General features: G+C 55.1%; 7 protein-coding genes across 7 annotated transcripts; all 7 read right to left on the minus strand.

Annotated features, from left to right (window-relative positions):
• Positions 1-1,188: 1,188 nt before the first annotated feature.
• Positions 1,189-1,644, minus strand: JKF63_01286 (uncharacterized protein; the record flags this gene model as incomplete). The annotated part of the gene is made up of 1 exon (XM_067897333.1): positions 1,189-1,644. The coding sequence occupies one exon, from the start codon at positions 1,642-1,644 to the stop codon at positions 1,189-1,191; it is 456 nt and encodes a 151-aa protein (XP_067753490.1).
• Positions 1,645-2,226: 582 nt separating this feature from the next.
• Positions 2,227-4,434, minus strand: JKF63_01287 (uncharacterized protein; the record flags this gene model as incomplete). The annotated part of the gene is made up of 1 exon (XM_067897334.1): positions 2,227-4,434. One exon carries the CDS (start codon positions 4,432-4,434, stop codon positions 2,227-2,229), a length of 2,208 nt encoding a protein of 735 aa, XP_067753491.1.
• An 854-nt stretch (positions 4,435-5,288) lies between these two features.
• JKF63_01288 (uncharacterized protein) lies at positions 5,289-5,714 on the minus strand (the record flags this gene model as incomplete). The annotated part of the gene is made up of 1 exon (XM_067897335.1): positions 5,289-5,714. One exon carries the CDS (start codon positions 5,712-5,714, stop codon positions 5,289-5,291), a length of 426 nt encoding a protein of 141 aa, XP_067753492.1.
• An 897-nt stretch (positions 5,715-6,611) lies between these two features.
• JKF63_01289 (uncharacterized protein) lies at positions 6,612-8,417 on the minus strand (the record flags this gene model as incomplete). Its single annotated transcript, XM_067897336.1, has 1 exon — positions 6,612-8,417. One exon carries the CDS (start codon positions 8,415-8,417, stop codon positions 6,612-6,614), a length of 1,806 nt encoding a protein of 601 aa, XP_067753493.1.
• Positions 8,418-9,421: 1,004 nt separating this feature from the next.
• Positions 9,422-11,608, minus strand: JKF63_01290 (uncharacterized protein; the record flags this gene model as incomplete). Its single annotated transcript, XM_067897337.1, has 1 exon — positions 9,422-11,608. The coding sequence occupies one exon, from the start codon at positions 11,606-11,608 to the stop codon at positions 9,422-9,424; it is 2,187 nt and encodes a 728-aa protein (XP_067753494.1).
• A 1,197-nt stretch (positions 11,609-12,805) lies between these two features.
• JKF63_01291 (uncharacterized protein) lies at positions 12,806-13,177 on the minus strand (the record flags this gene model as incomplete). Its single annotated transcript, XM_067897338.1, has 1 exon — positions 12,806-13,177. One exon carries the CDS (start codon positions 13,175-13,177, stop codon positions 12,806-12,808), a length of 372 nt encoding a protein of 123 aa, XP_067753495.1.
• Positions 13,178-15,198: 2,021 nt separating this feature from the next.
• Positions 15,199-18,345, minus strand: JKF63_01292 (uncharacterized protein; the record flags this gene model as incomplete). The annotated part of the gene is made up of 1 exon (XM_067897339.1): positions 15,199-18,345. The coding sequence occupies one exon, from the start codon at positions 18,343-18,345 to the stop codon at positions 15,199-15,201; it is 3,147 nt and encodes a 1,048-aa protein (XP_067753496.1).
• Positions 18,346-19,183: the final 838 nt, after the last annotated feature.

A 19,183-nucleotide genomic window follows, 5' to 3' on the forward strand; every position in this document is an offset into this window, starting at 1 on the left:
AAGAAAATCTGCCCGGCCCAACAACCTTCAATATCGCGCAGCGCACGCCACGTGTACTCTTTTCTCACCCAACGGGGACTGTGATGTTGGAGCAGTATTTCGGGGCGAACGAAAGGCGCAAAACACGACAGGAAGACTTGAAGCACTGGTGAAGGGGGATTGTTGTGTCGCTTGTGCTCGCGTATTCGTATCCAACCTAGTGTTCTAGCGACTCGTACACCCAACGTATGTGTGACACTTAGCAGCGAGGCACCGCTCGTCACAACAGGCTAGCGAATGATGTGAGCGCCTATAAATATATATATATATATACACTATGGAAAAGGAGCCCTTCACGTGATCAGCGTGCCCAACAGCGCAGGGACAATTCCTGTCTGAGGTGCTAAAGGAGTATGTACAAAATAGGACAACTCTTTGCACCCACTGGGGACTCGGCGAAGCGATGAATGCAGAAAAAGAGGAGGGGAGGGGAGGGGGGGGGGGCCGAGGAAAGCCATTAAAAAAAGGGCTTCATGATCGTAATGAGAATCGCACCAGACAAACATCTGTACCCTCCTGTAGTTCACCACAGAGACAGAAAGAGACCTGGGCTGAAGGAGTAACGGAGGACTTGTCATGTGATCCGAGATAGTCTAGGCGTCCCTCCTGCTGCACAACAAAGCCAGAGAGAGTGAGGGGTTGAATTCGTAGGCGCTCACGTCATTCTCTCTTTTAATGAGAATGCTTCGGTACTCCGTTTGCGTGCACTCCCCCCCCCCCTCCCTGCCGACCTTTTCTGCACCTGGGAGTCGTGGTGGATGTCTTCATTCGTAGCAACTTCGGGAAGGGGGGCGGAGGTGACAGAGGGAGTGTTGTGTGTTCAGGTTTTCCGTTGAACACAGCCCCAGGGTTTTGGCAGTGAAAAAAAGATGTTTTACAGGCAATTTAAGCGTTTCTCGACGAACAACCGACTGACCGCACGAAGATACAACTGGCAGAGGACTCTAGGCACAGTTGAGAAAGCGCTCGTTTGGGAAAAAACAGAAAAAAAAGGGGGGACAGCAGAGAGAGATTCACCAGTCATCTGCTCTTCCACCACGGCAGTGCTGTGAGTACTCGCTTTAACCATTTGCGGATACATGCCTCGCAGATAATATATCCATCGATGTGATTTTGTGTTGTCGCCCCTGCAAGCTTCCATTTTCCCGCTCAGTTGTGCAGGTCCTCGTTACGGATTTGTGCACGTACCTTGACGCAGCGCTTCTTTCGGTCCCACTTCTTGGAGAGGCTATCGCTCACTGCCAGCCCTCGCTCCACCTTTTTTTCTTGGCGCTTTGCCTGCTTTCGCGTCAACTGCTTCTTTTTCTTCAGAGGGACGTCAAGGACGAGGTCACCTACAATACGCACCGCTCGCTTCACTGCCATGTTTGTCGCCGCTTCGTCTGCGTCGTGGCAGCTCGTACCGGCGCGATTGTTGGCCTCAGTCTCGAGTTCCCCATTCAGTCTCGCCATCTCGCGGTCGACCTCGTCCTCTAGCTTCTGGGATTTTTGCTCACTGCAGCGCTCGAGCTCCCGCTGGGCGCGCTCTACCTTGCGCTTCTGCACTGTCTTGCGGTGGGCCCGCTTCTTCGCCATCTGCTTTAGCTTTCGCACTAGCTTCGTCATAGTGGCGACGGGAAGCGGCCAGGGGTGAGAGGGATAAAAAACTTAGCGGTTTGACTCTTCTGTGTTGTTTCTGATTACTTGGTGGATAAAAACGGCGCACCAGGACCAATACGAAGTGAGGGGACATGTGCATTGTGTGTGGATGTGTATGATATATTGAGGGGGGGGGCGGGGGCACACATCAGAACGACGGCAAAAGATACGCAAAAGAAAAAGAAACAGAGAAGACAAATTGGTGAGAGGTGTACGTGGCATATATCTTCACAACATCGAACACATCTGAAAATAGACTGTTTCTCGGTTCTAAAGAGGGTACATGAATGCACACCACGTTTGTCAACGGACGCGTATGCTGGTAGAAAGAGACCGAACCGCTACATCGAGAACGCGGAAGCTGTGATGTGCGAATCTAAAGTGTTGGCCACAACGTCTCACAACAAGGACAAAAGAGTGCAGAGCAAGCGACCTCAGCAGAAACAGGGGAGGTCCATAGACCCTCAAAAACGACACACAAAGGCCTACAATCACGCCTGTGAAAGCGAGGTGCGAAGAGTCAACGCCTCTTACGGTTGAGCTCAGCTGTCAGTTGCCGTCCATCCAGAGGTGTTTTTTTCGCTGCTTTCGCAGCCACATGTTGTACAGCACGGCAGAAGTGTTCGCGGCTCTGTCCGAGGAGATCACGCGGGCCGGCATCAACGGCATCACACGTAACGTTTCAGCAACGTTGAACACAGTCTCCCTATGCTCTGGCACCACAGGGTCGGTGGCATCGTCGATCGGAAAGTCTTTTGGCGCCGGTGAAGAAGCTTTGCCTGGAGCCGCCGTGGCCCTCGCAGAGATGCTCATCAGTTCTTCGGCCAGGACAACACTGTCTGCAACATCGGCCACGTCTGACGGGGAGTTGACAAAGCCCTCTAAAAGTAGCTCGACAAAGCGAAAACACAAGTCGGGGTTGGTGCGCTCCAGCCTCGCAAAGAGTTTGGTGAGTTCTTCCATGAGAACTGTAGTCGTGCTGAGGTCGTCCGGTAGCTGTCCTGTGCGCTGCAGACGTGCACGCAGCGCGGCCGGGGTTTTCTGATAGGCAGACGGCTTCGTTGGTGTCGGCATACGCGTGGCGCCCACACAGATACCACGGTAGAGGTCATGTAAAAAGGTAACATCCTGAAGTGCCTGCTGGGCTGCTGCTGACAACGAGAACGGCTGACCTTGCCCGATCGGAGCCTCGACTACGGCGCTGGAGTCTTCTGGTGCAGTGTTGCCTGGCGGAGTTGATGGGGGAGTAGTCAGTGAAGAAGCTTCAATTGTCGGCAGAAACGCGTCGCGAAAGTCGTCCGGTGTTGTCCACTGAAGATCATGCAAAGAAAGGGACATCAAAGTACCGTCCACGAGTACGCTAGAAGTGTCTCTGCTCATTTTTCGGAGGTGCTGCGCAGTCTGCTGATGTATCGCAGATCGGTGTTGGACTTTCCTCTTGGTCGTCATGGCATCTGCGAGACCGATCAACAACGGGTTCGGATCGCGCGATGTGTTCGATCCGTACTTGACAAAAGCAGTGGTGTTGAGCAGCGCTCGAAGAGTTGGGCGCCTCGCGGGGGAGCGCTCCAGGCAACTGTGAATGACCTCGGCTATACTCTCTTCCACGTCGCACGGAAGTAGGACTTTGGGTTCGTGGAGATGACCGCAGATCACGGCAAGACGTTCGGTTGCACTGTGCACTAGGGAGAGGGAGCTGTGGGTCAACGAGCACAGCTGTAACATCAAAAGCCCCAATGCCCAGACATCGGCGCAGCGAGAAGCCCCCCCAGTAGGCGCCGATGCGACGTCGTCCCAGCGTGAGGTCTCGTGTATCTCTGGCGCACAAATGAAACCTGTCCCTCCGTCAGAGATGGCGCTTGCTAATCCATCTGCGGGCGACGTGGAGGGATACGTGAGCATGGCCGCTGAGGAACAGCCGGCCAACCCCGCCATTATATCGGACATTGCCACGGCGCAAAGAGGAAGTCGAAGTTTCACGCAACCCTCCCTCCTACTCAAATGAACACACTCAGGGGGTATAAAGCGGCACAGCACTTGCCCAACAAGGTGCAGGTGAAGTAGGAGTTGGGTAACTTGGCACGCAATGGCCACCGCATCGTGCTGCCTTATAAGGCCGTCTCGGTCAAGTTGTTTCTGTGCTATGGCATCGGCGTAGTCTGCGAGTGAGCACCCCGCGACATACTCCTCCACGACCACGAGTGCGGTAGTAGACGGAAACTTCTTCATCGCAGAAGCCCCAGCAGGTGCTCGCCAGTGTTTTTCTTCACTGTCTTTCAGAGTGCATGTCTGCCCGACAAGGTGGTTCCGTGAAGGCGATGTGCCCGCCAAGGACGCGTCAGCTCCTTCTTCCACGACGATGCTCTCAACGCCGTCGCTGGCTCGGGCAGGGGCGCTAAATATTTGATCCGTGTAGAATGCATCTGCCAGGGAGCGCAAGTACGGGTGATGCACTTGTCGTCGCAGATGAATGTTCTTGAGGACAAGCTGCAGTGAGCCGGCCTCCGGTGCGGTGGTCGATTCCTGAAGAGAGGTGGTGAGTGGAATATAGGTCACGAGCATGTCACCAGGCAATGGCATGTGGCCCGACTGATTTGTGGTGCTCTCGCTGGGATGCTGTTTAGCCCTTGTGCGTGAAGGAAAAAGACGTCTGGCACGATAGGCCACCGCACGTTCAAAGCGTTCGCCGTAGGAGCCGCGCTCAACCTCCACGGGTGTCTCCAGCTGGTATTGGTGGCCATGGCTGTCCACGAACATTGCGCACAACTTGGTTGGAGGAGGGGAGTTCAGCGCAAGGGTAGAGAGAGCTCCTGTGGACCAGTTGCACCGCCTTTGGGGCAATTGACGTGACGGGAGAAACCTTCAAGACAAAGAAAAGGAAGGGCACCTCGGTATGGTGTTACATCTGCACGCACTCACTCGAAGGCGGTTGCAACGATGGGTTCATGTGAAGAAGAAGCCCAGGTGGGGAGACCCAGTCAAAGAAAGAGGATGTGAGTGTGCTTGTACACATTAAAGGACGATTTCCTTGCGCAATAGAGCGGAAACCCTCCACTTCCATCTCAACGCAAACAATGGAATGTGACACCACCCCATCGGCCACCGGGAAAAGACCGTTTATTCCCGGCTACCCCCGCGCAGCAGAGAGAGGGAGGCAGAGATGAGGGGAAGAAGGCAGCGCACACACAACGGGAAGCCAAAGTGCGACTCCAGAAGAGGGAAGCGGCGGCGGCGGGGATAAACGATGAACGAGGATCACACCTCGCACCTATAGTAATGTTTACTTCCGTAGTAGTACTCTACTCATGAGTATTCCATCATCGCATCTGCGGGGGCAGCTCCAATGTCTGTTCCTCGCGTTCCCTCCCTCCCCCTCCCCCCGGCTTCTGTTGCTACATCTGAGGTGCTAGTGTGTGTGGCGGTTGCTCTACGCTAGTTCTCCCTCCCTTCCCACTCTCTTTTCCTTGTCTCTGCACACGACGGAAAGAGATGAGCTAAGACGGGGAATATGGGCTTCGGCCCCGAGAACAAACACGCACACACACACACACACACACATATACACACACGCACCTCACCGACATATTCCAAAGCTCAGTGTGGCCGACTACTCAATGTAGCAGCTTTTTACGGCGAAAGAGTGCCTCCATTGCCTCCTCGAACTCGTTCCCACTGACAAGGACACCCTTCTCGTGTCGGTAAGATGGATTCTTCGTCACAGTCTGAGTAAATACAGTTTTGAGGAGCTCCGTCAAGGTGGTCTGCACGAGCGCCGTGCTCATGGCATTATCCGTAAACAGTGCAACGCGGTAGCCCGTCATTGTCTCAGAGTAGTGCACCTTGTACAGGGGCGTGTGCACAGCACGCAATCCGCCGGTTTGGGTAGACGACAACTGCGAGCTGATGTGCTGAAGGGTATAGACAAAGCCGGCGACTAGGCCGTCTTCGCCATTTTGCATGGGGCTGGTCCGTTTCCACTGCTTTGTGTAAATAGTGTCCCCATACCGGTTGAACAGAAAGATGGAGAACAGCGTCATGGCGACCACTCCTCCTCCGCTGCACCCCCAGCTGAGATTGTGAATGGTATCACCAAGGATGAACAACTGCGTCAGGAGCGCTCCCACAGACGCGCGCACAGACACACACCTCGTCAAATAACAGACAACGGGTACAAAAAAAAACAGGGAATTAGGAGATGGGGAAGTTGCTCGCCACCTTCATTCCTGCGATGCCGAGGAGAGCCCTCGGGCTTGAGCCTCTACCTTCAAAAGTGAGGCCACAGGTGGGCCATTTCCTCGCGTGACCGAGAGTACGCGGATCGGTGCAAACGGCGTCGATCAGGGTGGGAAGAGAATTTTCCTCCCACCCCATCCCCTTCCCATCATACACGGGAGGAGATCCGAGAGAAGATGCCGAGGGGGGAGGGAAGGGGAAGGGTGGCACAGAGTACAAGGTCGGGGTATTGACGGATTCAAGCCGCGCTTCTTTCAGTTCACGAGGGAAAGAGAAGTCAAAAGTGGAGGTGTGTGTGTGTAGTTCAAGGCCTCCACCCAAGTAGCCATAGGGTGCTATAGGGTCTGATGATAGGAAATATACATCTCCACTCACATAAACAGCAGTTCACCCCCCCCCCCCCACCCCCCTTACACCACACACACACACACACACACACACACGTATTTCCCTCACAGCTGCCGCCCACAGCTTTAGTACTCTGATTCGAGTAAAGGAAATCAGGGGGGCAGCGGTTAAAGCAGAGCCTTCGACAGAGACAGCTTCCTGTGAATGCAAACATGCATATGTCGATGGGGGTACTCTGAGGTTACCTGCTCCTTAGCAGACCGTGGGAGATGAGGTGAAAAGAAAGAGAGCAGACCTCCACGACGAAGCCTGCGAGTGACGCGCGAGCCTCGGCGCGCTTTTCATTATAACACTCACACCGGGGGACGTTTAAAGTTGGAGCTGATATCGCGCTCGTGGGTAAGCACATCACGATCTAGTGACTGGCGGTACTCGTTGATTATGTTTGGGACAGAGTCCGGCATGGGTTTTGTCTTGCGATCACGTGACGACATCCACGGCGCGACACGTCGCCGTCGCTCGCGCTTCATCAGCGCCTGCACACGTCGCATCTCCGCGTCCATCCAGTGGTCGTAATCGGTGCCGCGGCGGGGTGAGAGTCGACGCCAGCGCATGAACTCATTTCGCTGGTGGGCGAGCTCACGCTGTTCCGCCTCATCGAGGTTGATATCGTCGGCGCTGACGCAAAGGCGATTGACACCAATGCCCACGGAGGCATGCTTCACCTGTAAGTTCAGGGTCGAGTTCTCCTGCTTCGCCTCCACCGGTAAGTAATCCCAGTTGCCACGCGGGCGGAGAGTGTAGAGGACAACAGACATGGACACAAGCAGATCCGCTGGCGCCTCACTGGGGGGAGGGAGGCTCTCCAGTTGCAGCAGCGTGGTTGGCCGTGATAGCCTCGTTTCCAGACGACGCACCATGTTGCGCTTGTGGTTCGGGCCGGCAAACAGGATGTAGCCTTTCTGTGCATCTTCCTCGGCGCTGGATGCGCCTGTGAAGCGGTCGAGGCAGAAGTCTGACAAGGACTGCGCTCTCGTCCTCAACTCACCGGCTAGGTCACGCAAAGACCGGGTAGCGTAGGAAGACCCGCGTTGCTGCGGTGGCGGCAGAGGCACCGGCGCTGCCCCCACAACACTGGACTGAAAGACTTGTCCTTCGGGTGCCTCCGGTGAGGCGAGAGCAACCGACTGCATGCCCCCAGTGCGGCCATCGGCGTCGACGGCGTCTGCCTGCGCCGTGTAGCAAAGTGGCAAAAGATCGTTTCGTTCCGTGACATGATTCAGCAATGCATACACGTCATCGCCATCCTCGTCCTTCAAGGTGTAGATAGGAACGGAGCTTTGGAAGTGCGCACCGCGAGCGGCGCGAACGACGCGATGGTCGTACAAATCTGCGCAGTGATTGGTTGTGATGATCGCGTCGTACTGATAGCCCGAGGCAGTGCGGAGGAGTGTACCGAGCACACCAGGGTCGTCGACGTTATCAAGCACAAGCACACGGTTTAGTCGTTGATGATTGGCAATCAGCTGTTCCTTCATCGGCGGTTCCGGGATCTTGAAGTCGCCAACGTATCCATCTGATCCAGACATGACGGCAGACCCAACGTGCCGGTCCACGAGCACGACTTCTGTACTCCGGCGATCCTGAAATGACTCGGGGATCGGCTTTCCATGCTCCACCATCAAGTGTCGTGGGCGGTACCCCGCTCGGCACAGCTCCTCGATCATAGACCGACCGCCTACTACAAGCATCTGCCGTGCTTGCCGATACTTGGCGTTGGTGGTCAGCTTCACAAAGTGTTGCACCAGAGTGTGATTTACGTCATCAATCACTGTTCCTTCCCAGAGTACCTCCTTCTGCATTTGGAGCAGCAGCGCCTTCTGAGCCTGCTTCTTCAGATCCTCTGCCGAAAGGGAAGACGCAGAACCAGCAGCGCGGATCGCACTCACTGGTATCGAAACGTTGCGCTGTGACGGGTCGTTGGGCGCGAGTGGGTGACGGTAGGCGGACTTGCTCACTCGGGCTACAGAGCGCTGCTCACCAATGGAGGACTGAAAGCGGCGACTTGTGCATATCATCCAGAGCTCCCTTGCAGTGGATCGGCCGATGTGGCTATCCTGCGCAACGGGGCCAGGCAGAGAATAGGCGTATCGCTTCATAAGGACCAACGAGCTGCACTCTCCGCGCACACTGGCGTTCAAAGAGTCGACACTTTTAGAGGATGGGACGTGGGTAAATGAATCGATCGGTAGCTCAAAGGGAAGGGATGTAATCGACACGAAGAAGAAAAATAGTGACACAGAAGCAAAGCTTTACTTCGTGAAGGGTTTTCCATTTTGGTTTGGGAGGCCACGCTCACCTCCTCTCTTGCCCTCGCGCATTCCCCCCCCCCCCAGAGTACGCACAGGGAGAACCATAAGGAAGGGTGAGCGCATCGCATTGCGAGGCCTCGTGCGACCCCATTTGGGATGTGAAGAAATGGTCGAGGGTGGGGCTATAGCTTATGGCCTCCACACCACAACCCTCAAAGCCCAAGCGCTCCCTCGGTAGCGTGAAGGCGGAAGCAGCCTCGTTTCCCCCATCCCCCGCCCGCCACTTCTCAAGGACCATCGAGGTTATGAACAGCGAAAGTGTGATTGACAAACCATGTGAAGCCCACTACATTCCCTGAGGACCTTGACCTGCGCCAACATTGCAGGGCTCCATAAGGCCGCACAATTCACCCTCTCCCACGGACAAGAAGTACGAAGGACGGTGTGCAGCAATCACAATAACGAAGATAAAACGAAAGTACCTGGAGCTCCGGTGAGGTGAGTTCAAGAGAAGAAAAAAAATAGAACCAAATGTAATTTACATGACGGGGGTGGGGTGGGGTGGGGGGGAAGTGGGGAGGGAGGTCACAAAGAGCCGCCCACCGCCCACCGCCCACCGCCTTCCCCCCCCCTCCCCCCCACACACACACACGCACACAGAGAGAGAGAGACGCACATGTAGATTTAGTCACTTCAGTGGACAAAGAATCATAAGATCAGTACCACTAAGCTCAAGGAAGCAAGGTCACTAAAAATACAGCCCCGAGAAGTAGATGAAAAAAAAAATTAGTCCTCCATCGTGGACTTGTGTGCACGTGCCTCTTCATGGTGGTGATGTTCCCTGTGGGGGCTCAGAAGGGCCCACTTAGCCTCTCGGAGTAGGCGCTTTTGTGTAGAGTGGTAGACATCTGTAGAGTGGCGTAAATAATGGGCAACGGCAGCTGCACAATCAACGCGTGGGCCTCTTCCTTTATAGACGCCCCCTCGAAGTGCTCGCGCAAGAACTCCAAAAAGTGGGGGAAAACAACGTCCGTTGAGTGGCTGCCGTCCTTCTTCATCCCCAGCCGAGGGCAGGTCGAGGAACGACGCGACGGCAACTCCGTGTCGCTCTCCTCTTCTGAAGAAACACAGCGCACCTCGAAACGAACCAAACAGCGTTGCGTCCCTTGCTTGGCCCCACTAGCCTGGCTCTTGTCTGCAGAGTAGCTACCACCCTGTCCGGTGCTTTCGTCAAACGAGCCGTCGTCCTCGTTCAGCCACGCGGGGCTGCGGTACTTACCGAGTAAACCGGATCTCACTCCCGCCATCTCCTTGCCAGTCCCACTGCCAGTCCTGGGACGCTCGAGCTCCGTACAGTAGAAGTAATGGCCGGTTATAGGTGGGTGGTTGCTCGCATAGACGACTGAGCCGACAAATTGCGCATCTGGGTAGCTTGATCGGGAATTGTCAGCGTCGTTGTACTGACCTTGGTAGGCGGCGATCTTCAATGGGCCCTCAGTGACACTGCACCGCATGGCGAGGGCAACCGGCTCACCTAAGCGCGTCAGCACACGCTGGAAAAAACAAATGCTGCTCGCTAAGGCAGCCGTTGTCGAAAGGAATGTACTCTCAAAGGAGATGCCACCATCGCTGACCCCAATGAGGAGGCCGTGGTGGTCCTCGAGAGAGTAGCAGTGCACTTCACGCAGCACGGAGATGACATTCGGGTCATCGGCCTGTTGACGTGTCAACGCGAACTGGTGGCGCACATAGGCGCCGGTCGTTGGCGTCGTCGAAGGCGGTCGCGGGATGCAGGTGGTTAGGAAGGGGGAGCGCATGCCACGCGGTAGGCAGTGCATAAAGTGTGGAACGCGGAAAAGTTGCGGGTATGGGCTAGCGCAAAACTCGGTGCGCGTGTCAAACGCAACGGACAAGTCAAGAAATCCGCTGTGTGGGGTGTCATTATAGATGCGAAACTGAACCTTACCGTGTTTGAGGTTGATCACCTGGATGGGCGGCATCTCTTCGACGTCCTCGGCACCGAACCCGCCACCGGCCTCGACAGATTGGGGAAGAAGGTTTTCATTTTGAGACAGTCGTGGGATGCAGGCGATAAACTGAGAAGGGGCTCCATCGCCGCTAAGACTAGCATCGCCGGCGCTTATGCTGAGCCTCGTGCCCCCACGCCGTGGTAGCAGCGCGGCGGTGGTGCTGCGTCGCTTGATAGGCTTCCCGAAAGAATCTGCGGAGCTGTTTTGAGAGCGGATGTAGTCCTTCAAGTCAACAATGCAGGGAAGAAACGGATCTTTCTTTGTCATCACCTCCGCGGAGAGGCCCACGGCGTACTCCACCATGGAACCGCAAAACGGAGCCGACAGAAGATAGCGTCCCTGCGGCAGGTACGCCGTGAAGGCAAACTTGGCCTGCGCAGGACAGAAAAACGACTCTAAGCGTCGTCGATCCGCCTCTTCGGTGTAGTACAATCGATGGTGCCGGCGCTTGAAAGTCGTCGGAAGGCGCTCCAGGTGGAAATACACAGCGACGTTGTTCAGTTCGTTCACCTCAGTGCGATCAGTGCACATCGGGCAGCGAAACGCGTTTGTCGAGTGGAACGTTCCGACAAACGAGATGTCGTTGACGGAACGAAAGTGCGCAATGTCAACACCGCACGAGCGGCAGTTGATGACGAAATAGAGAGAGACCCACGAGTGTTGCACGGCGAGGAGCAATTGCGCGGTCACCACCTCGATTGGTGTCTTGAGGAGTACCCCTAGTGCAAGGGGGTTCCATAGGGTGAAGGTGTCGTAGAGCGGCCGCACATCGTTGCACGCTTTAACGACACCTTCGTCTACAAACACGAGCTCTTCCTGTAAAATACGGCCCGTATGGGGCATGGAGAAAAATGTTTGGCTATAGAACGGCGAGGATGAATTCAAAAAAGGCTCACAGAAGGTTTCCAGGGCGGCCCAGAAGCTCCTGTCTACTTGGTTACTGGGCAGAGACGTCCACAGACGACGGAGCGTCGCCTTATCCATCGGGGCATTCGTGGCGTGGCGCATCTCAACTAAACGTCATGCGAGCTGGGGGAAGTGAGGTAAAGGTCGTATAGACAGAGGGGCGCAGAGAGAGGGCTACACGAGACACACATGACCCGCCCGAAAGAAAAAAATATGAACTACGCAACGTCTTCCACTCAGCGACAAAGGGTGGTGTGTGTGGAGTGAACGGAGGATATGAGAGAGTGAGGAAGAAGAGCAAAAGAGGCGGAGTCCCCTAGGGGGGGGGGGGGGGAGGGAAGGGAAGAAAGTAGCAGAAAGGAATATGTGCTTCAACGGGATTATTATTATTTTTTTTTTTTGGGGGGGAGGGCATGACGCGCATTCGACCACGAATGTGCTCAAAGAAAAAAAAAAAAGAAAGGGGAAGCACAATGAGAGGACGAAGGAGTCATGTGCAAAAAGGTGTCCGGTGTACGGAAAAGAGAAAGGAAGTCGACCTGGTGTGAAGGATCTGCCGGAAAGCTCCAACATCGGTGATTAACCCTCTCGTTTTTTCTGTCCACTATGACAGGAAACGGGACAACGCGGCTGGGTTCGCCTCGACGACCAACTCCACAAACAAACAGTGGCACCAGTAAAAACAAAAAAAGTGTGGTTCACCTCCAGCCTTTCACCGTTGATCGTTCCTCCTCGCTTGGCTTGTATGAGCACAGGCAGCTGTGTGTCTCTGTGCGAGTGCGTCCGTCTGTTAGGGGCGAAAAAAAAAAGGCGGATGGCATATTCTCTTCTCGGAGATCTAGTGCTCTCTCTTTTCGGTCCAAGTCAGCTTCTATTCAGTTGGCGTCGCGACGCGCCAAAGAAACAACAATAATAATAACGGCGCACATTGAAGTTGTAGCGGCCCTGCTACGCTTTATATATACTTCCGGGGAGGGAGGTGCCATTTTTGTGAAGGCTACCGCTTATGTACATGACAGCAGAGGTGTAAGGAGGAAAGAGGGGCGGGGGGGGGGGGGGGGACAAAGAAAAGAAAGCCTCACACTGCCTAGCAACAGCGCTATCGGCTACGCTTCTTTCGCCATCGACTCCTTCTGCAAAGAGCCTTCAGAAAATCGTCCCTGCTCTCTGAGTGTTTTGTTTTAGGTGGAGGTGGAGGGGGATAGAAACGAGGGCTATCACTCAGACATCACGTACACGCTCACACAGGCAACCCCCCCCGCCCCCACACACACACAAAGAACACACGGAAGACCCCTATCAGTATTGATAAACCCCAAACACCGTCACCACTGCAAACAAGTGTTTGCTCACGTACACCTCCTCAAAGTAGCTGTCTGTGTCGGAATCCCAGAACATTTTGCACCCCGTCCGCATACCTTCTCCGCGTTGCTCACCAATCATACAATGCACGATAATCTTGTATCGCTCCAAGTCCTTTGAACGGATCTTGTCGCGCACGGTATCGGCTATTTCCTTGCTAATGCTCTGGATCTCATCGGCGTTGTACTCTTGCTCCTTTAGGCGGCTCTCAAGGACCGACTTTGCAATCTGCTTCAGCTCATTTGGGCGGAACCTATGCTGGTGGTCCGGCCGAAGGGAAAATGTGGTGGCGTCTACTTCACCCTGCATCTTGAATCGCTAATGCTTCGGTTTTATTGTTTTTTTTTTTTCGCGATAAAAGTGGCCACTGTATCGAGCTGCAGTGAAGTATAGTAGAGGCGATGTGATGGCACGACGTTCGGATAGAGCGAGGAGGAGGAGACCGAAGAGAAGACTACAAAAAGAATAACAGTTGAAGAAAGAGGAGATGGCGGTCGGGAGGGCCAGATGCACGATTGTTGCTTTGAGGTTCTAGAGAACGCACCCGGCAACCACCAATCCACATTTTCCCGTCGTTCACCGGTGAATGAAAGACGCACTGTCAGCAGGCCCTGCCTAACTTCACATCAGCACAGGAGGCCCTTGGGCCGCTTTGGATGTTCTTCTCTCTTTTTTTTTGCCAAATGTGAAATATTCGCGTCCCCACTTCAGAGTGGGAACAGGAACCGGAGGGGAGTGCAGAGGGAGTGGGGGGAAGGGCCAACTAGTAGGAAGAAAGAAACGAGTCAAATACACTCAAGCCAGCTACCACGCTTCGTCCATAAATTGAAAAGCTGAAAGATTGACCACGGGCGTTGGTAGCGATGTCACAGCAACGTTCAGCACTTGGCCGTCCACGTCCGCTGCTACGAAACCATTTGACCTTGTTACTCCGTGCTTGGCTTCCCCAGTTGTCAACCGAAGTCGATCGGGGTTAACACAGGGGTAGGGGGTCCCGCTGCTACTGCCCGGTGCGTCGGTGGCGAATCTCTCACCTGTGCCAATGGCTCGCACTGAAACGCTGTCCCTCGAGTGCTCGAGGATCCGGGATCTTGGCTGAAAAAAAAAACGCGCAGTGAAGACAACGCCTCTACAAGAAGACAATTACCCATTTGTATACATATCAAACTCGCGCGCACACACACACAACTAAGCCTCCAGCAGCGGATGGGTGTGCTTTGGAGAGTTCTCGTCACGCCTGTGGAGCCTGCGTCGCATCAGCTCATCTAATTAGGTGCAGTGGAAACCTGCAACGCTTGCGCCCGTCGAATCAGTCGACTGCATTGCTTTTAGTCTCTCTGTAATGCCTCCAGGAACCGCTCCTGCTCTTTGGAATTCTCCAAGCCCGGCGTCGACGTGAGACGTTAGGCCCGCTACGGCTGGACAGCACGTATGCATCATTCATTACTCTTTGCATGAAATCAGTTCGTTCAACCACAGTGTGTGTGTGTGTGTGCAGGTGTAATTTTTTTATTTGAGGGGTGAGAGAGGGGCCCTGCAGCGTCGATTTTTTTCTTCTGGGTTTATGTCGATGCCTTGCCGCAGAAGGGATGGAAGTGTGGATAAAGTATCTCCACGTGTCACCACAGGTGCGGGATCGTCCCATTGGCGTCTCGTAGAAAGGCCTCCCTACGCTTTCCTGAGCCTAGCCTCCTCCTCCCTCCTCCCCCTCCCCCCCCCCCCCCCCCTTGAGGAATGGGTGCGTCGATGAGGACGGGGGGCACCACTACACACACACACACCTGCGCATCGACGAGACTCTTCTCAGTTCCCGGTTCCAAAGACCTACATGGAGAGGAGCGGCAGCGGGCACCTGACATGGGAGCCCCTAAGCGGTGCCAGTGATGTGTGCTCAACCATATCGCTGTGCTCAGCCCCCAAAGCATTAGAGAGCGGACGGTTACTTCCCTTTCCCATCCATGCGCAACGCCAGCGCTGTGTGTCAGGGGAGGGCGCCGTGTGAATCCCTCCATGTACAAAACAAGCAGAAAAAAAAACTGACAGTCGCAGCCCCATTCGTGAACAGGAAAAAAAACCAGAGGGGTTAGTGGGCAAAAGCCGACAGCTCGCCGACTGCGCTCCAATGCCATCCACATCTTAGCATCGGTCGCTGCAGGACTCTGCAGGGTGGTCGACAGGCAGATGAGTATATAAAAGACCCGGTGCAAATTCTGCGTTCCGCATCTTCACAGGCGCAGTCACCCAGAGATATGTACACGTGGGTTGCTAGCGAGCATTACTTACCCCCGCCGCCGCCCCCCCCCCACCCTCCTCTCTCCCGTTCCACATCATCACTGCCACAAATTGGAACACCACGCACTTGCTGCCAGAAACGTGAGCTGCTGGAGCGAGGCGACTGAGGGCCTGTTGACGCCGAGCCCACTGGCAAAGAAGCGCACAAGACTACGTTGTTCCTCCTTCATGTGGCCGCACTTGGCAATGACTTCGTCATAGGCCTCCCAGCTTACCTCGTCGGTTGACTGCGCTTTCGTAAAGATGTGGAAGCGGCTCTGGAGGAGGATTAGGAGCAGCTCCTCCATATGTGCCATCGACGAGGCCAGAAACGCCCGCACACTCACAAACGTCAGCGGTGCAGAGCGAGTGGCCATGTCGTATTCCTTCATGAAGCTGTCAGAATCCACAAGAACCAAAGCGGTTGCGTTGCGGTACAGGTAATCAAACACCATTCGCACCTCTTCGGCAGTGACAGGGGCGGTAGGGTCGGCGGAGGGCCAGCAGTAGCTCAAATGGTACAGCATATAAGAGATGTAGTGCACCTGCGTTGGCGATGAAAAGCCGCGGATCACATCCAGATAGGAAGCAAGAACATTATCCTTCTCAGCTAAAGCGTCCAGATAGCACAGGATTTCGTATAGTGTCTTCGCCACCAGCTCTGGGTAGCCGTAACGAGACTCGAGCTCATCCACTAGTGCCTCTTGAAAGTCGCTAAGCACGTACATATCCTTGAAGAGTCGCAAGGCCATGTCCTGCTGCAGCTGCACACTGGCACATTGCTGTGCTGCACGCGCGAGACACTCGTCATAGCGGTACTCCATGCGAATAAAAAAACGCTCCGAAGCACACGCCATGAGGTGGTCAATGGTGGTTACCTCAATCATGCGGGGGGTAAGGGAGCGGTAGCCGCCAAACAGTTGCTGGTATAGCAGCCACTCCGGTCCACGATCAGGTGAAAGGGGCTGCAACCGCTGGAAGGCGACAGTGGAGGCCGTTGTGGAATTCACGGCTCCAGCGCGGTACTGCAGCCCCGCATTTTTCTCGACGAGGTTCCTGTTTTCGAACTCAGAAAAGAGGCGCAGCTGCGGGTTACCCGCAAAAACACCAGAGTTTTCATCACCCTCACCACTGCGTGATGCGGACGCCGATTGGGAGCCCGACGAGGGCTCCTCGCCCGGGGAGGCTGCGGCTGCTACTGAGGCGTTCTCCGCGTGAGCGTACTTGATCTTCACAAAGTTAGTAGCTTCGGGTACTTGAATTGGCAGCGACGGGTCAACGTAGTTCACACGGCACAGCAGCTTTTGCTGGACAGGGTCCTCGCCGGTGAACAGCTCAATTGTGGAGAGAAAGCGTTCGCTACTGAGGTCCTGCATCGGGTGGCGCAGAACGCGCTGCATCACCGTCTCTGCCGGCAACACCTCCGGGATCTTCCGTTCCACCACACACACGCCTGTCTCATCTGAATACGGACGCGGTATGGTGAAGGCAAGCGATGTTGTTGAGGCGCCGAGTATGTTGGAGACCCATTGCGCGCGCGAAGCGTGGCCCTCTCTATCTGGCGACGCCATGTTTTGGGTGGCAAAGAACTTCGACTCTGTGGTCTGAGTCCTCCTACTCGGGACCCCCAGCGCACCCGATTGAAGGTCTATTGTGGATCGTGCGACATCTGAGTTCTTCGAATAAGCCTCACCAATACGAGCCTGGTTTTGGGGGCTTTCGATGGCCGGCTGCTGGCGCGACCGGCTTTCCCCCGCACCCACATGTGCCGGCGCCTGAGAGGGCTTCCTGTCAACGCTGTCCGCCCTGCGGGCCTTCATCGCCTTTCGTATTGTGTGAGGCGACAGCGGTGAATCTGCGTCCATGGAGGAGACTCTTCCGCTACTGGCCACAGACTCAGCCGTCGTCGCCTGCTCTGGGTAACCGCTTCTGTTTGCCTCGAATTGCTGCAGACGCCTCAGCGCCCCGTGCCGCACCTGGAAGTGCTCGTACACACGTTGGTCAAACAAGATGGCCACGAAGCCATCCGTTGCATCTGGTGCCTCCTGAGCGCTGCCACTGTGGACAAGCTCTAGAGGGATGCGTTGTATACCTGAGGGAGCGGGGATGTTATCCGCAGCCGTTGATCTCCCTCTTTTTTCGCCGGCGCGGTTCTCCTGAACCAGGCGCCGGTATGCCGACTCGCAGTAGTGCATATCTTCCAGGAGAACCACCACACTTTCGGCCATCGCCTTTTTCAGTTGCCTCTGCGCCGCCTCGGGTGTCAGCACGAAGTCGTTGTCGTAGGCATCGAGCACCTCATTTACACGACTTTCCACCTGCCCGAGAAGAACCAGCAGCGCCACTCGCTCATCGCCTTCGTCGAACAAGCTCTGGGTCTGCAGAATTTTGCTAAGTTTCAGGTTGCGATAGCCCTCCTTCAATTGGTTTGACTTGCCACCCGCCATCTGCTTGCGCAACCGGAAGAGTTGTAGCTGTACATCTTTGTTTTCAAGGCGGAGATTCTGAACCTCACGCTGGAGTTGATGCTGAGTAGCGAGAGCGTCTTGCGACTCCTTCTCAGCCTTTTCCTTCAGTCGTTGATACTCCTCGCAGACTTGGACATGCTGTCGCCGGACCCGTTCGAGCTCAGCCTCGTACCAGGAGATTTGCTCATTCTTGTCCTCTATCTGGCGCTGTAGGAACAATGCGGACTGACTGGAGGTCCCGTTGCTTAGGGAGGCCTCCAAGAAGGCCTTGGCACGACTTAATGATTCCGCCTCTTCAAAATACGTACGGACAAGGCCACCGTTCGCACAGGACAAGGAGGGTGTGCCGCTCGGTGTGCCGGTCTTGTCCTGTTCGCTGCCTGCGCGTGCCTCCGGCCGTGTTCTGGTAGTAGCAAAGACCCTTTCCTCGCAATCCCCGGCCACGTCAACGTCCTTCTCGGCAACAAAGATGGAGCGACACAGCTCCACGCGGAAGAGCCGCAGTGCGTCGCCAATGAAGCGAGTGCTCGGCTGGGCTTGTAAAAAGTCGCTGAATTGATCAAAGAGGTCCATCGTCTTCAGTGTGCGCTTGAGGGATGGCGGTTGCTGGACCCCCAGAGCCACAAGCTCGCGCAGCTCCGTTTCACACTGGAGCACCTGACTCCGCCATGATTCACCGTTCAGATTTGGTGGAGGGCACGCCGACGCCGGCATCCCGGTGGGAGATGCACTGGTCATCGCCAGCAGCGCCTCCGCGGGTGATTGTGACCCTCGAATGGTAACAAGACCGTCGTCCTCAGTTGAAGGACACGATACTCCTGTAACCGATGCCGCTGCACGCGTTGGAGGTCGCCGGAGGCACCCATCTAACGAGAAGGCTTTTTTCTTGTAGACATCTATAGGTCGCTTGGTCTCCGCTGAGCGCGTCGATGGTGCCGTGTGCCGCAAGGTCGGCAACTCACCGATACCATGTGGCGGCTGTGACATATTGACATACAACCTTGAATGTGTAGAGGGGGTTGGTGCCTTGCATGTATGCCCGAGGGGGGGGGGGGGTTGGTGAACTGGCTGGGACACCAGTGATGCTTTTTAGATCAATGAAGACAAAGCAGTGATGAGTCCTTGTTTGAAGAACAAAAAGTAAAAACATGAGAGAAGCTGCGGTTGCATTTGGCACACAGGGGGGGGGATTTACCACTATGAGTGAGTGGCAGTTGAGTTCCACAATCACCAGGGAGGTCTACTCATTGGAGAACGACTGAAAGCGGATAGGTGCCCAACACATGGCGCTGGGGATTTTTGTTTCCACACGCAAACAAGGCGGACTACACACAATACCCAACACATGTATCTTCACAATACGCACATGTACAAATGCCAGAAGGACGTCCGCCGAAACCCTCAGTTGCGAAGATCGCCAGCGATGGCTCTCTCTCGCCATTCTCGCCCTCTTTTCCCCCGGTCTCCCTTCTTTCGAATTGTTTTTCTTTTTTTCATCTCCTGTAAGGCTAAGCATATATATATATATATATATAAGAGCAACAGAGTGAAAGAGAGAGAGAGGCCCACATCCACA

The sequence above is a fragment of the Porcisia hertigi genome, chromosome 35, assembly GCF_017918235.1.
Source record: "Porcisia hertigi strain C119 chromosome 35, whole genome shotgun sequence".
NCBI lineage: Eukaryota > Euglenozoa > Kinetoplastea > Trypanosomatida > Trypanosomatidae > Porcisia > Porcisia hertigi.